The sequence below is a fragment of the Meriones unguiculatus genome, chromosome 7 (genome assembly GCF_030254825.1).
Source record: "Meriones unguiculatus strain TT.TT164.6M chromosome 7, Bangor_MerUng_6.1, whole genome shotgun sequence".
Lineage (NCBI taxonomy): Eukaryota > Metazoa > Chordata > Mammalia > Rodentia > Muridae > Meriones > Meriones unguiculatus.
In genome coordinates this window covers 108,536,762-108,549,718 of record NC_083355.1, presented here as the reverse complement: position 1 = coordinate 108,549,718, position 12,957 = coordinate 108,536,762, and the positions used below count along the sequence as shown (strand labels likewise).

The 12,957-nt window shown below is 46.0% G+C and overlaps 1 protein-coding gene across 13 annotated transcripts in view; it reads right to left on the bottom strand.

Moving 5' to 3' along the window:
- Nucleotides 1-278: 278 nt before the first annotated feature.
- Unc79 (unc-79 homolog, NALCN channel complex subunit) overlaps nucleotides 279-12,957 on the bottom strand; it is a 228,201-nt gene continuing 215,522 nt past the window's right edge. For all 13 annotated transcript variants that reach the window (XM_060388091.1, XM_060388089.1, XM_060388081.1 and 10 more), the window contains 6 exons: nucleotides 12,102-12,277; nucleotides 10,906-11,092; nucleotides 8,798-8,995; nucleotides 7,309-7,386; nucleotides 2,454-2,495; nucleotides 279-868 (listed from right to left, as the gene is read on the bottom strand). In XM_060388091.1, the coding sequence (XP_060244074.1) occupies nucleotides 668-868; nucleotides 2,454-2,495; nucleotides 7,309-7,386; nucleotides 8,798-8,995; nucleotides 10,906-11,092; nucleotides 12,102-12,277 (882 nt within the window). In that variant the 3' untranslated portion in view covers nucleotides 279-667. The remainder of the gene's footprint in view (nucleotides 869-2,453; nucleotides 2,496-7,308; nucleotides 7,387-8,797; nucleotides 8,996-10,905; nucleotides 11,093-12,101; nucleotides 12,278-12,957) is intronic.

Genomic DNA, 12,957 nt, shown 5'->3' with positions numbered 1-12,957 from the left:
ACCAATGAGGTGGAAAACTAGTTTTAAGGACAGTAAGACTTACCAGACAGTTTTGGAAAGCACGTTAAAAACAAAAACGCTCCGCACAGTCTAACCACTTGATTTCTAAGGGCCCTTTGTGCTGGGCCTTGCGAGCTGCCTCTTCTCCAGGGTTTATGACAAAAAGCTTCAGTCAAACGTCACTGGATTCTGGTGACTTTTGTTTGGTTTTGTTTCATTTTTATTGCATTGCCAAGAGTGGATTTTTTTTTTTTTTTTAAGAAAAAACACTACAAAGGTTTCAAAAACCCTATTTATTCTCTATCATCAAAAATAGCAACAGGGGGACTTTATACAACTTTTCTGTGAGTACCCACCAGTCTATTTTTTTTTTTCTTAAAAAAAATAGAAGTTAGATAAAGAAAAATGATTTTGGTTTGTTTGTTTGTTTGTTTTTTTAAAAAATAATGTAAGGAAACACTTAATCAGATAGCCCAAGGAGTCATCAGAAATATGTGTAGCAAGAAAGCTTCGTTTGTGGCCCTCTCCGGCCTCTGCTCGTCTTTATACTAAACTAGAAAGTGAATGTACAGTACCAATTGTTCCCCAACCTGCACGGATCAAATTGTTTGTGTTTATACCCATTATTGCTAAGCCAGAGTGTTGACACTGGAGCCGAGGAGTCCACTCATAGAGGATAAAATTGAGAAGCTGCTTCCGAGGACTGGATCTCCACCTGCGCCATTTTGAACTGGGTGCATTGCAGCCATTTGCGGAGGGCCGCCAGGCCAGCACTGCTCTGGCCCGAGCCGGGCAGCGTCCTTAGGCTGTGGTGGTTCACGTTGTTCTGGATGGCCTGGAGACGAAGCTGGAGGCCGGCGGATAAGTGCTGTGAAGAAAGAGGAGACAGTTCAGTTCTTTCTACCCGAGGGCAGAGGTCAGGCGGGGATGGGCGTGGCAGTCGGTCTACAGGTTAAACTCAGATCTGGCCCAGCCCAAGCATGCCTTCAGACCCGGCAGTGCTCAGGGTGGGCGTGAGGCTGCCCTATGTTGCTTCAGTTATCCTGGCCCCACTCCATCCAGACCCTGATGAGCTCATGTTGACTGACTAGAGGACCATGAAGCTAACCTAACGCCCAGGCCCTGAACTGATGCTTTGGTTCTGGGCAGCCACAAATGTTCAGCACAGGGGCCTGACGTAGTGGTGAGGGGCTTGGGCTCTGTAGTGGAACTTCCCAGTTTCAAACCCCAGTTGCCTGGGGAAAATATGGGAACAAGGTCTATCAGTCTGTATTCGGTTGGTCTATTAGTCTGTATTCGGTTTCTCCCCCCAGGTACAGTGGGGATATACTATTTGTTTCGGGGGCTCTTAAGACCAGTTAAGGGACTTCCTAGAAGGGAACCTGGCTCACAGCAAATGCTCATTTAAATTTTATAACAGTCTCTCTGTTTCCATGACACTTGACATGGAGAGGCCATGTCAGAGCTTATCATTCTCCCAGCTCCTCACCAAGCTCTCAGGACTTTGTGCCATATGAAAGTGCCATTCATTGTCACAAAACAGGTAAGCTGGGGGGCTGGCACTTTGGAATGCCTCTAGGTGGGAAGGCCAGTGCTTTGTTTTAACAGTAAACACCAAAGCTGAAGAAGGTTCTACTGGTCCGTATATCCCTGCCCCGCTGGTGGTCACAGCTGACCAGTCAGGATGCAGAAGCTGCCCACACACTATTGCCAGTCGCCCTGCTGGGTTTTGACATCTGGAATGTCCTGAGTCTACATCCCTCTCCTTCCACTACTATGGCTTCCTAACCTAGGGAAGGAAATCCATCAAGTGCGTTTTTGCCTCTTCCCTTCCTCAACACTCCAGGTAGCATAGACTGGCACAAGTTGTAGACAGAGCAGTGTTTGGCTCTGCCATTTGTTGTCAAACCCCACTATACTCGTCACTAGGGAGTATGTGCCAAAATGTCACCACCAGTGAGACCTGGGGAGTCCCCTTTCAGGATCCTGGACCCTATCACCGCTATTTACAGTCCCCAGTTTCCTCTGATGTAAAAGGAGGTGAGCAGGTTCTTTCTGGCCCAGTTCTGTCATTTGTTCAGTGTTATCCTTTCTTAGTGGAATTCTTTCCATCCCAGATTGTCACATGACATGTCCGGGTATATACTCCATGGTTATCCTCCTTAAATAGGGCTTGTCCTCTACCTGGGAGACTGAACCTCCTCAGACCTAGGGTCCAATGTTTTCTTCTACCCGGGTACCTTCATCAGCAGTGAGGAGTAGGGCCAGGGCTCCTGCTGATGCCCTCTATAGCCCCCTTACCTCCCACGTTCTCCCGCATTATCAGCCCACATAACCAGGAACAGACCAACATAGTTCCTTCTTTGTAGTCAAGGGAGCAGAGAAGTCCCCTTATGGATGCTCTGAGGTTCTGGAGGAAACAGAGCTTCCAGACAGCCCAGGGGATGGCTTACCTTGGTATTTGACTGAATCATTGGCAACCACATAGGGATCAGCTGTATGGAGAGATAGAGAAGGCTGGTTATTGCGATCTTCCATTCTCCCACATAAGCTTCCATCACTGCGAAGACACAAAAGCTGCACCAAATGCCCTCAGCCTCCCGAGAGATGTGGGCCTGCCACAGAGCCACTGTTACCAGCAGTGTCTTTCCCAGGCCAAACCCCACGGAGATGGTGGCGTTTGGAAGTTAATAGGCAACCCACGAATGCTTAAAACATACACTTTAGAGTAAATGGCTGAAAGCTACCAAGCATGGGGAATTAAATGTGTATTTATTTAATTAAATCCCCACTTTCCTCTTTCAGATCTTTAGAGCCGAGGCTCTGAGAGGAATGGCGACTCGATTTGCCTGTAGCCAGTAAAAGAGTATCACAGGGCAGTGTCAGAACACCACTGAGATAGACAATGGAAAAAAAGAGAGCCCTGGAGGTGGGCAGCAAAGACAAGACACATGCACAGCTCCGTGGGAGTATACAGAGGGACAGGGCAGGGGGGACTGATTAATTGTGTGTGTGTGTGTGTGTGTGTGTGTGTGTGTGTGTGTGTGTGTGTGGATATGAATGTGGAGGCCAGAGAACACCTTGCAGGAATCTGTTCTCTCCATCCACCATATGGGTCCCAACTATCAAGCCCAGGCCGTCAGGCTGGGAAGTGAGTGTCTTTGCCTGCTGAGTGTCTCATCAACTTCACTGTGCCCACTTCCAGGAAGACCAAAAGGAAGGAAGGCTGAGAATGTCGGATGGAGGCACTGAAGATAAACATTTAAAGAAATACTGGCGATACTTCCCCAAATCAAAAATCAAACAAACACACAAAGACACAAACCTATCAACCCAAACTTCATCCAACTCAAAAGCAAGAAGTATGAAAGAGACTCTACTCAGATGTCCATCTTCCAACCACATTACAACAGTGGTGAAGATAAAATCTTCTAAGCAGGAAAAGGTCAGATAGGAAGTGCACAGGCTCCTGCTGGGAATAATGCAAGCAGGTAGACAGTGGTCACAGCACCTCTAAGCTATTGGGTGACCCTGAACCTACAGCCCGGTTCCCAGGGGTATTGGAAGCACCACATGCTGGGTGTCATGGTATAAACAAAGGCAGGAGGATTATTGAAATTCAAAGTCAGTCTGATCTATACAGTGAGAACTTGTCTCAAAATATAAATAAATAAGGATTGCAAAATATTTTTGAGACATAAAAAGCTATAGTAATGAATTACCAGCAGGTTGGTCTAAGAAATTGTTTGTTTGTTTGTTTGTTTTTAATGAGAAGAAGGAACAATAACAGGAGGTAGATGGCCAGTACAGGGGCTGGAGAGATGGTGGCAAACATAGGGGCTGGAGGTAGCTCAGTGGTTAGGAGCATATTTATTCTTATCTATGACCCAGATTCAGTTGTCAGCATCCATGTCAGGGGACTCACAACTGCCTGTACCTCCAGCTCCAGGAATCAACATCCTCTTCTGGTGTCAGCACGCACACACACACACACACACACACACACACACACACACACACACAGAGAGGCATGCATCCCACAGTCACACATTCATACACGTAAATGAAAACAAAAACAAACCTTAAAAAAGAAAATGTCAAATGGAAACAACACAAGTATAATAAATTTAAAACCTATTTTAAATCTCTTTAAGAGATTGTTGATTATTTAAAGCTAAAACAATAAGATAGTGCCTGGACACAGTGGTGTAGTCCTATAATTTCAGATACTTGAGAGAAGCAGAGGCAGGAAGGTTATAAGTTCAAGGCTTACTTGGGCTATAGAATGAGTTCAAGCTCCCCTGGACAACTTATTGAGACACTATATCAAAAGGTAAAAAATAAAATAAAAATAAAAAGGACTGAAGATGGTTTCATGGTAGAATACTTTGTGCCTAGCATGCACAAAGTCTTAGGTTCAAACTGCAGTACATCACCATCACGACCATCATCATCTTCCTTGTGTGTGATTTGGTTTATAACATGAATAGAGCCAGAGCAAAAAGGTGGAAATGGATACAAGTAATTAGTACTACTTGAAGATCATGAGACGCTAAAAACTATATACACTACAAACTCAAAATCAACCACTAAAAATAACGAATAGCATACTGTTAAGATGATAATTTAAAATACTTCTAAAAAAATCTATGTCAAATAAGAAGCAGCTAAAACAGAAACTGGGAAGTGTTTTTAACCCAACAGAAGTGAATATATACCAGATTTCGGGAAAGTACTTAAGGGAGCACCTAAAAGGAAACTAATTCTAAACACTGGTATTTTAAAAGAAAATTCTCAAATTAATGACCGAAATTCCCATCTTAAGAAATGAAACAAAGAAAAGTATAATTAGGAAAGAAAGAAGGAGAGAAGAAGGAAGACAGGAGGAGAGGAAGGAACTTTATATGCCTTTAGATTATGCAAAGATGTTCTAGAATTACAGCATCAAAATGAGTAAAGGAAAAAAGTTGAGAATTGGACATGGTGGTGCATGTGTGTAATCTTAGTACTGGTACACAGTAAGTTTAAGGCAGCCTTGTCTCTATGAGGCAATATCTAAAGAGAGAGATAGAGAAGACAGGAAAGGGAGAAAGAAACTTGATAGATGATACATCATCAAAATAAAAAGCTTATGCACTGTCCAGACAATAAAAAGGCAAGCCATAGAAAAAAATCCTGACAAAGATTTTTTACCTCTCAATTCAATAAGAAAAACACCTTAACCCAATAAAATATAGCAAATAATTAATAGACACTTGACCAAGCAGATATACACTTAACAAACACACAAATGAAAAAAAAAAAAAAAACATTAGCACCATCTGGCATTAGAGAAAAACAATTTAAACCACAGCAGGACGCCAGCATTCAACCCTCAGAATAACTCACGTTAAAACTGATTACATTGGACAATATACGCACGTATGAAATATAACGATAACAATGCACACTAATAAAACTTTTACTGTATCAAGTGCCATGGAGAAGCTGGGATGTTCTTCATGGCTATAGTGGATGTAACAGAGCACAGGCACCTTGGAGACTGTCACATCCTTAAGCAGATAGACATACACCAACAAACAACCCAGCAGTCACTTCTGGATGTTTACCCAGCACACAAAAGCATGCATGCACTAGCATGCATATGTGCATACTTGTAGCAATTTTTATAACAGACCCATGCTGGATACCCCTGATGTCCAACTGACAACAATGGAGAAACAATGTGGGGTATATTCATACAATGGACTACTCTCAAAAATAAACATTATTGGACAACTGATGCATCTAACAACATAGATTCATTCAGTATAACGGCCCTAAGATAAAGAAGGCAGAAAAATACATGCAGAGTATGAATCCATTTATAGTAAACTCTAGAATATAAGCAATGACAGAAATCAGATCAATAGTTGCCGGAGGACAGGAAGTAGCAGAATAGAGGCATCAGAAAGGGGCATAAGAATGTCTTGGAGATGGCAGCTATGTTCATTCTCTTGATTGTGGCGACGACGTCACAGAAGTAGCTGGTGTCAGGCTTAGTGAGCCAACCTGCTGACCACCAAGCCCGATGATCTGAGTTCAACCTCAGGGACTCAGGGAACAGGAGAGAATAGCTTCTGAATTCATCATCTGATTTCCTACATGCACCCCAGAGCAGCGAACATACACATACACAAATGCACACACGGTAACAATGCACATCGTAGCCACACACCTATACATATACACATGCACTTATGATAATAAATAATTGTAAAAAGGTGTCAAATACGTCAAGGGCTCATTAAAGCATACAACTTAAGTATGTGCAGTTTAGCGCATGTGAATCCATGTAACTTGCACTTTAACAAAACTGAAAAAAAAAATCAGGGAGGATCATCCAACTGCCAGTGTTTCTCACACTGCTGATTCTTTGCTGTACTGAGCGAGGTAAGATACATCTCTCCCGTTTGAACCAAAGACCTTGCAGCATCGGTTATCAAGCATCCCCCCTGCAAAAGGGCAGCTTTCCTCCATCACAGCCTGAGACAGCAACAAACTAAGGAGCAAAAAACACACCAAAGTGACATCCTGCACTGAGGGGCAGTGGTGACAGAGGCCACAACAAGAAAATATAGACAGAAGGTAACGTGAAGATGTGATCATGGAGGAAAAATCATCAGTGGGATAAAGAGTGGGGAATGTCAGGATATCAAGAAAAGGGGAGAGTTAGCAGGTAAAGAGTAAGTTTAATCTACTGCAGATCGCCTCTCAGGTTTTATTCCCTGTGGCATAGGTAGCCATGCTCTTTCTAGGTCCTCCTCATGCTTTCATATGACACCATTCACTGCTGCTTCTGGAAAGATGATGAATGCTTGAATTATCTTCTTACACTATGCCCTGGTTTAGAATAATAAAACAGGAGACTAAACTATGTCAGAGAAGCAGTGAGTATCAAGTCAGGCAATTGCACAGCAATTTCTCTGGTTTTCTGGACAGTTTTTGCCAAGTGAGGCACCACTGCTAACCGACTGGCATTGTCACAGGGCTGTTTTCAAAGCAGGGTTCCCCTGTCGTATTTTAACTCATGTGTTATGCGTAGCCACAGTCTGAGGACTGCTCACAGTGGCATGGCGAGGGCAGGCACAGCATAACAGCCACAGGGTAAGATGCTATAGAATCCATATCCCCCGGACCCGGCACTACGTGTTTAAACAGAATCCATTCTTCCCCTGTCTAAGGTTCAAACATTCAAAACAAATCCATATTTACTCATAGCAGTATGAAATTAAAAAAAAAAAAAAAACAACTATGAGCTGTTCCTACCTTGACAAAAATGGTTGAATTGCATTCTTGCAATGCCTCCATTAAACTGATCACATGGAGACACACCATTTCTACCATCTGAAACGACAAACATCAGTCAGTTCCACTCCCAGCCAACTAGAAACCTTGTCGACTCCACAGCCGCCACAGAGGTCTGGTGCCCTGCTCCTGGAAGGTTTCCCTGCCTAGCGACCGGAGACCACAGAGAGTGGCATCCATTCACTTCCTCACACCAGGAAGAGACTCTCCAAAGCCCCTGAGGCTTCGGCATGGTCCTTCCACCTCACTCAGGTTGTTGGAATTGGGACGGCTCTCACTAATCTGCGGGGTATTCTGGCTCCCGTTGGAGGACACATGGTTTGAGCGTCTCTTTCTCCATCTTGATCTTTTCTCCACTCACAGGGAGGTCTCTCTTCCAGGGCCTCATTTGTAACATTTGAATCTCAAGGGATCTTAGGAGGAGACCATTGACACCAAAACTCTGACACTGAACGAAAACGCGAGCATAAGTTGTGAAGCTCCAGTTTCGGTATCTTCAAAATAACAGAGAATTTGTTCTTTATCGGTCGTAGAACTGTGATCCAATACATGCAATTATTTCTTTAGTACCACAAACTGTCTGTGAACCCTAACATGGGCATAACCTTCCTTTACTGAACCAAACATCCTTCCCTATGTAAAACTCTACTATCTCCTTCCCCAAAGAAATGAACGTGCTTCAATAAAGACAGTATGCAATCCTCCTTTCTTACAAAATGCTAACAGAAAACATTTCTCAGTTAAGACACCCTGCCCAAATACCTTTGTGGCCAGGGCAGCAGGGGTTTGGGGTCCTAGGCACACAGGAATCACTAGAATGTGTTTCCAGGTGGTGGACTCCGCCCATGGAACCCTTGTAACCAAGGCGCTGGGTACTAAACCCCCTTCAGCTGAGGATCCTCCAAACACCAGATGAACAGCAGGGTCTCTTATAAACACCCCCCACCCCCAACTGACTCCAGAAGAACCATCTGAGTTTGTTTGATGAAACAAGAAAAGGCTAAACATTGCCCAGATGTTTCCGGTGTGGCCTGGACCAGCCCCTCCCTTGGCTTTGAGACCTGGGCAGAAGGGCCTCCTGTCATTAATCTGTTCTCAGACTGTGCAGAAAGATACCCAGTGCCAGAGGTTTACCCATACTGCTTTGGAATCTAACCCTGGGATGGCTTTTTCTCCGGATCCTCTATCTTTACAGCACCCTAAAGGTAAGGGAATTTCACACAGAGTTCATTTAACGCTAGGTAGAAGAGACAGAAGAGTTTATCTGCTTTGCATTTGGTTGTTTTTATTTTTCAATGTTTGTTCCATCCACAACGTGATGCTTTGATGTGGCGGCATGGCTAGAGAAGGCCGCTTAACACACACGTTACACTGTATTTGTGGGTGTAGGACTAGGAGTGCCTGAGGTATTTGGGGATTTTTCTCTCGGAGGGCTCCTCCGAGGACTCACCACTTTGTTGTGGGCCATCAGCTGGAGGATGCTCGGTGTCACCCTGCTCCAGAATTCCAGTGCCGTCAGTATTGCCGTGAAGCTGAACTCGTTCTGATTCTGGACATTCGTCGCCACGGCGCTCTGTTCGCAGTACACCGTCCAGAGCTGAGCAAAGATGAAAGCATGGAACAGGGAGCACATGTGGAGCACAGAGGTCTGCAAAGGAAGAGGAGGGTGTTGCTTCGTGCTCACGGCGGAGAGCCTCACCAGGGAGCACGCACGACGCACGGAGGGATGACTCCAGCTACAGACTCCTGCTTCTATGCCTCCAATCAGCCCTTCTTTGCCAGTGGGAGTGTGCTTGAAGGGGGAACAAAAAAAAAAAAAAAAAAAAAAAAAAAAAAAAAAAAAAAACAGCCTCTTTTCCAAGAGAGGATGCCTTAATTTGCAGACTAAATCTATCCACTGCCTTGTTCTTTCCTGAAACTGACGTTTTTTCATCCCTGAACTGGATTAGGAAAATAGTCGTTCTATTTTGCTGTGTTAGCACGTTTCCACGTCTATACAATAGGGATTGCAGCAAGCTCGTTGAAGGGGTCGGCGAAGAGCAAAAGAGAGGCAGGCGAGACCCCCCACCCTACAGTTAGGATCACATGGCGGCAGAGCAGCGTCAACAGAATGCCTGTCCATGGCAAGCACACCACACATGGCCACAGCGCCTGCAACACGGAGGCTTTCCACACACCACCTCCACAAGGCTCCAGCCGCCCCACTGTCTACAGATGACGAACTGAAGCTGAGGAAAGATAAGTGGCTTTCACAAAGGTGGTGGGGAACAGAGGAAGTCCCTGACTGAATGGAGTCGTAAGGGAATGGATGTTACTGACGCGGGAAAGCAGCGTCAAGGAACACAGCCTCAGACCCACGGGAAAATGGCAAAGCGTTCGCCCTGGAGCGAGGCTCAGAGGGAAGGCAAAGCGCCTTCTGGTGGTGTGCAGATGTTGATAGTGTATGCAAAAATCTTCCTGTCCCAGATGTTTACACCCTAAAGACTGCTTCCTACTAACACTAAACTGGCCTCCTTGTCCAGCTGTGTCCCATCACCCTGCCTCCGTGTTTACCTGAATGTAATACTCACACCTCCTTGTTCAGCTGTGTAGAGCAACCCTGCCCCTTCGCTCAACTCTATAATTAACACACTGGGCTTCTGGCATGTTGAGGTGTCTCTATCAGATAGTCCAAGTCCAGTCCACCGGATCCCAGATTTTCTGTGTGTCTGTCTTTTCCTAATTCCCTCACTGCCCCAGTCAGGTCGAGTCCCTTGAACTGTGCAAGGATGGGGCACAAGGGTACAAGCACCATCTTGAAGGATCAAACACAGGGTGGAGACAGTTCCTTTCGCAAGCATTGTGCGGTGAATCTGGATGTGCATTCTATTTTCTCCCAGAGCTTGCTCTGGCCTAACCCTCAGTTTCTCATAAACCCACTGCGATCTCCTGGAGCCTGCTTAAGCTCCCGGACAGGCCTGTGGCTCCCGGTAGCTGACGGGGGAAGTCTGGTTTGCGTGTCTGGGCTCCTGACTTCTATCTGCCTGGGCTTTACTTCAGTCTCTGAAGCATACTGTCTGTCTGTAATTTGCAAACTTCCTCTGTGTAGGTGATCTCAGTGTGCTTTACTGCACACCATGCTAGCTTTCTTATTTTCATGGTGTGTGTGCATGTGTCCTGTGGGATCTGAGTTGAAAGACAGCGCATAAAGAATGAGATGGGGCATCCATTTGCCTCCACTTCATCCTTGGTTCTGAAAACTGAGCACAGAATTTTTATTGTATTTGTAGCCTGTTACTTCTCTCTGTTGTTTCGAGACAAAAATGCCTGGGAAAGTAACTCTTCCTTGCTGCTCTAATTTATCTCCATAAAAGTAAGCCAGAAAACAATTTAGGGGGAGAAAACACAGCCTGGGAATTTAAACAACTTTAAGTAAGGCATTAGCACAGAGTCACTCTCCCAACAGCCACAGGAGGGTGAGCTAAAATGCCTTTCCTTCTCAGAAGGATCTAATCTGCTGATAAGAGCCCCATTAGCAATTCCAATGCACAGGGTCTGAATCTTGCAGAAATCACTTACCTTTGATTGCTCGGGAAATCCAATTAGGATAACAATGAGGTGGTCTGCAATGTGGGAGCCTGCATCCAGAGGTATGGGAAGGCAGGGAGAGGAGGCATTGGGGCAGACTGCATTGTGTGTGAGGGACCCCAGAAGCAGCCAGGACAGCAGGCGAATGTGAGAGACACACTCAATGAATTCTTTAGGCCTGTCAGGGAAGAAAGGACGTGTTAAGGGCCACTTCATATCTTCATATCTTCAGTGCCCAGAGAATTAGTGGAGGAAGGGATTAAGGTGTGGTATCAAAGACAAGGACCTAAGGCAGGAGTGACAGCCCAAAGTCTTATCCATTTGTCTCGATTTCTACTCTAATCCTGGATTTCCCCTTCAAGAAGGAGAGGCTTTGGTGGGACAAGATTCAATACCCTCAGCCGGTCTGGCTGTCTCCCAGGCCGCTTTCCGGATGCTTATCAGAGAGTTCTCCCCAGACATCCTCACAAAGGGAGAGGGAACAGAGGAGGAGAGGACACATCCACCCCGTGATTTTTCTTCTGCTCCCACTCACCCTCAGTGCTCCCTCTACAATGAGACTGACTGATGAGCTCAGGGAACCCAACTCAGGGGTGCCTGTCTTCAGCCTTCACAGAGGCAGCTCAGGGGCTTGGACCTCCTCCTGGCTCATTCCATCCCTGCTGTGGCTCTTTTGCTCTACAAGCCAAGCTGCCTGAAAAGCCACTGAAGGTCAGAGTTCAAATGATACTTCAGCTTCCATCGCCCGGGAAAATGAGCGAAGGTCAGAGGCTGTACTACCCACTGTCCACAGCATAAGGATGGTCCCTGACCTTCCTTCTAGCCAACTGTATTCCACGCCCATAAATCTTCAAGATGGCCTTGAGCTCCAGCTAATCTTCAAGGATTTGGGAGCACTTGTGGTCATTTTTGTACTCTTTTTACAATTTATTTTATGTGTGTGGGTGTTTTGCCTCTGCACCGTGTGTGTGTGTGTGTGTGTGTGTGTGTGTGTGTGTGTGTGTGCAGGGTCCACAAAAGCCAGAAGAGGGCATCAGATTCCCTGGGACTGGAGTTACAGACAGCTGTGAACCACCTTGTGGGTGTGCTGGGAATCAAACCCAGGTCCTGTGGAGGAGCAGCCGGTGCTCATAGCCACGGAGCCTTCTCCCTAGTCTCTTCCCCTTTAAAAATCTGAAATGCCTCACCCTTGCTGCATTGCAGAAGGAGGGTGGTAGAGCCAAGGCAGATAGCGGATCACAGCTTTGTTATCTCTGTGGTTGCCCCGGGAGATCTCCATAGCTGCAATCTGAGCCAGGCCAACTTTGAGATGGCCACCAAAGGTATCTTCATGCAGAGGCTGGGAGCATGTCTTCATGTGGCTCTGTAAAATCAAATGACACTCTGTATCGCTCAAAGGCACCTGGAGACAGTCTAGACCATTCTTCATTTATTCTTCACTCATATATCACATCCCGATGACCTCCTCTCCTCCCAGTCCCCCACTTCCCCGACTTGCCCTCCCCCCCACTTCCACCCTTCCTGCTTTCCCTTCAGAGGAAGGCAGCTTCTCAGGGATACCAACCAAACATGGCTTATCAGATTATGATAAGCCCAGGCACCTCCCCTCATATAAAGGCTGGACAAGGCAACCCAGGAGGAGGAAAAGGGTCCTGCCAAATAGGCAAAGGCTCAGAAACAACCCCTCTCCCCTCAATGCTAGGAGAAAGGTCAGGTTGTTCCCAACCCCACCTCATGGCACTCTAAGCACACTATCTGCTTAACTTCTTATATGGTTTCCCATTGTTCCTAGGCTGAGAGCTGGGGATAGGAGCGGGACAGGATGGGGCCAATGGACCAACCTGTGGTCTCTGCGATATCCCCCTTCATCCATTCTGGGCTCTGCTCTGCTCGTTCTGCTGCCCCATGCCCGTTCCTCTCCCTGAAGTACTGGCGATCTTTGCTGAATTGTTCAATTTTAGCTTGAGTATCACTTAAAGCTGAGCTCCCTGGCTGGACCCACGCCACTGTCTACTGCTTTTGCACAGCACTTGGGAAAGCCAC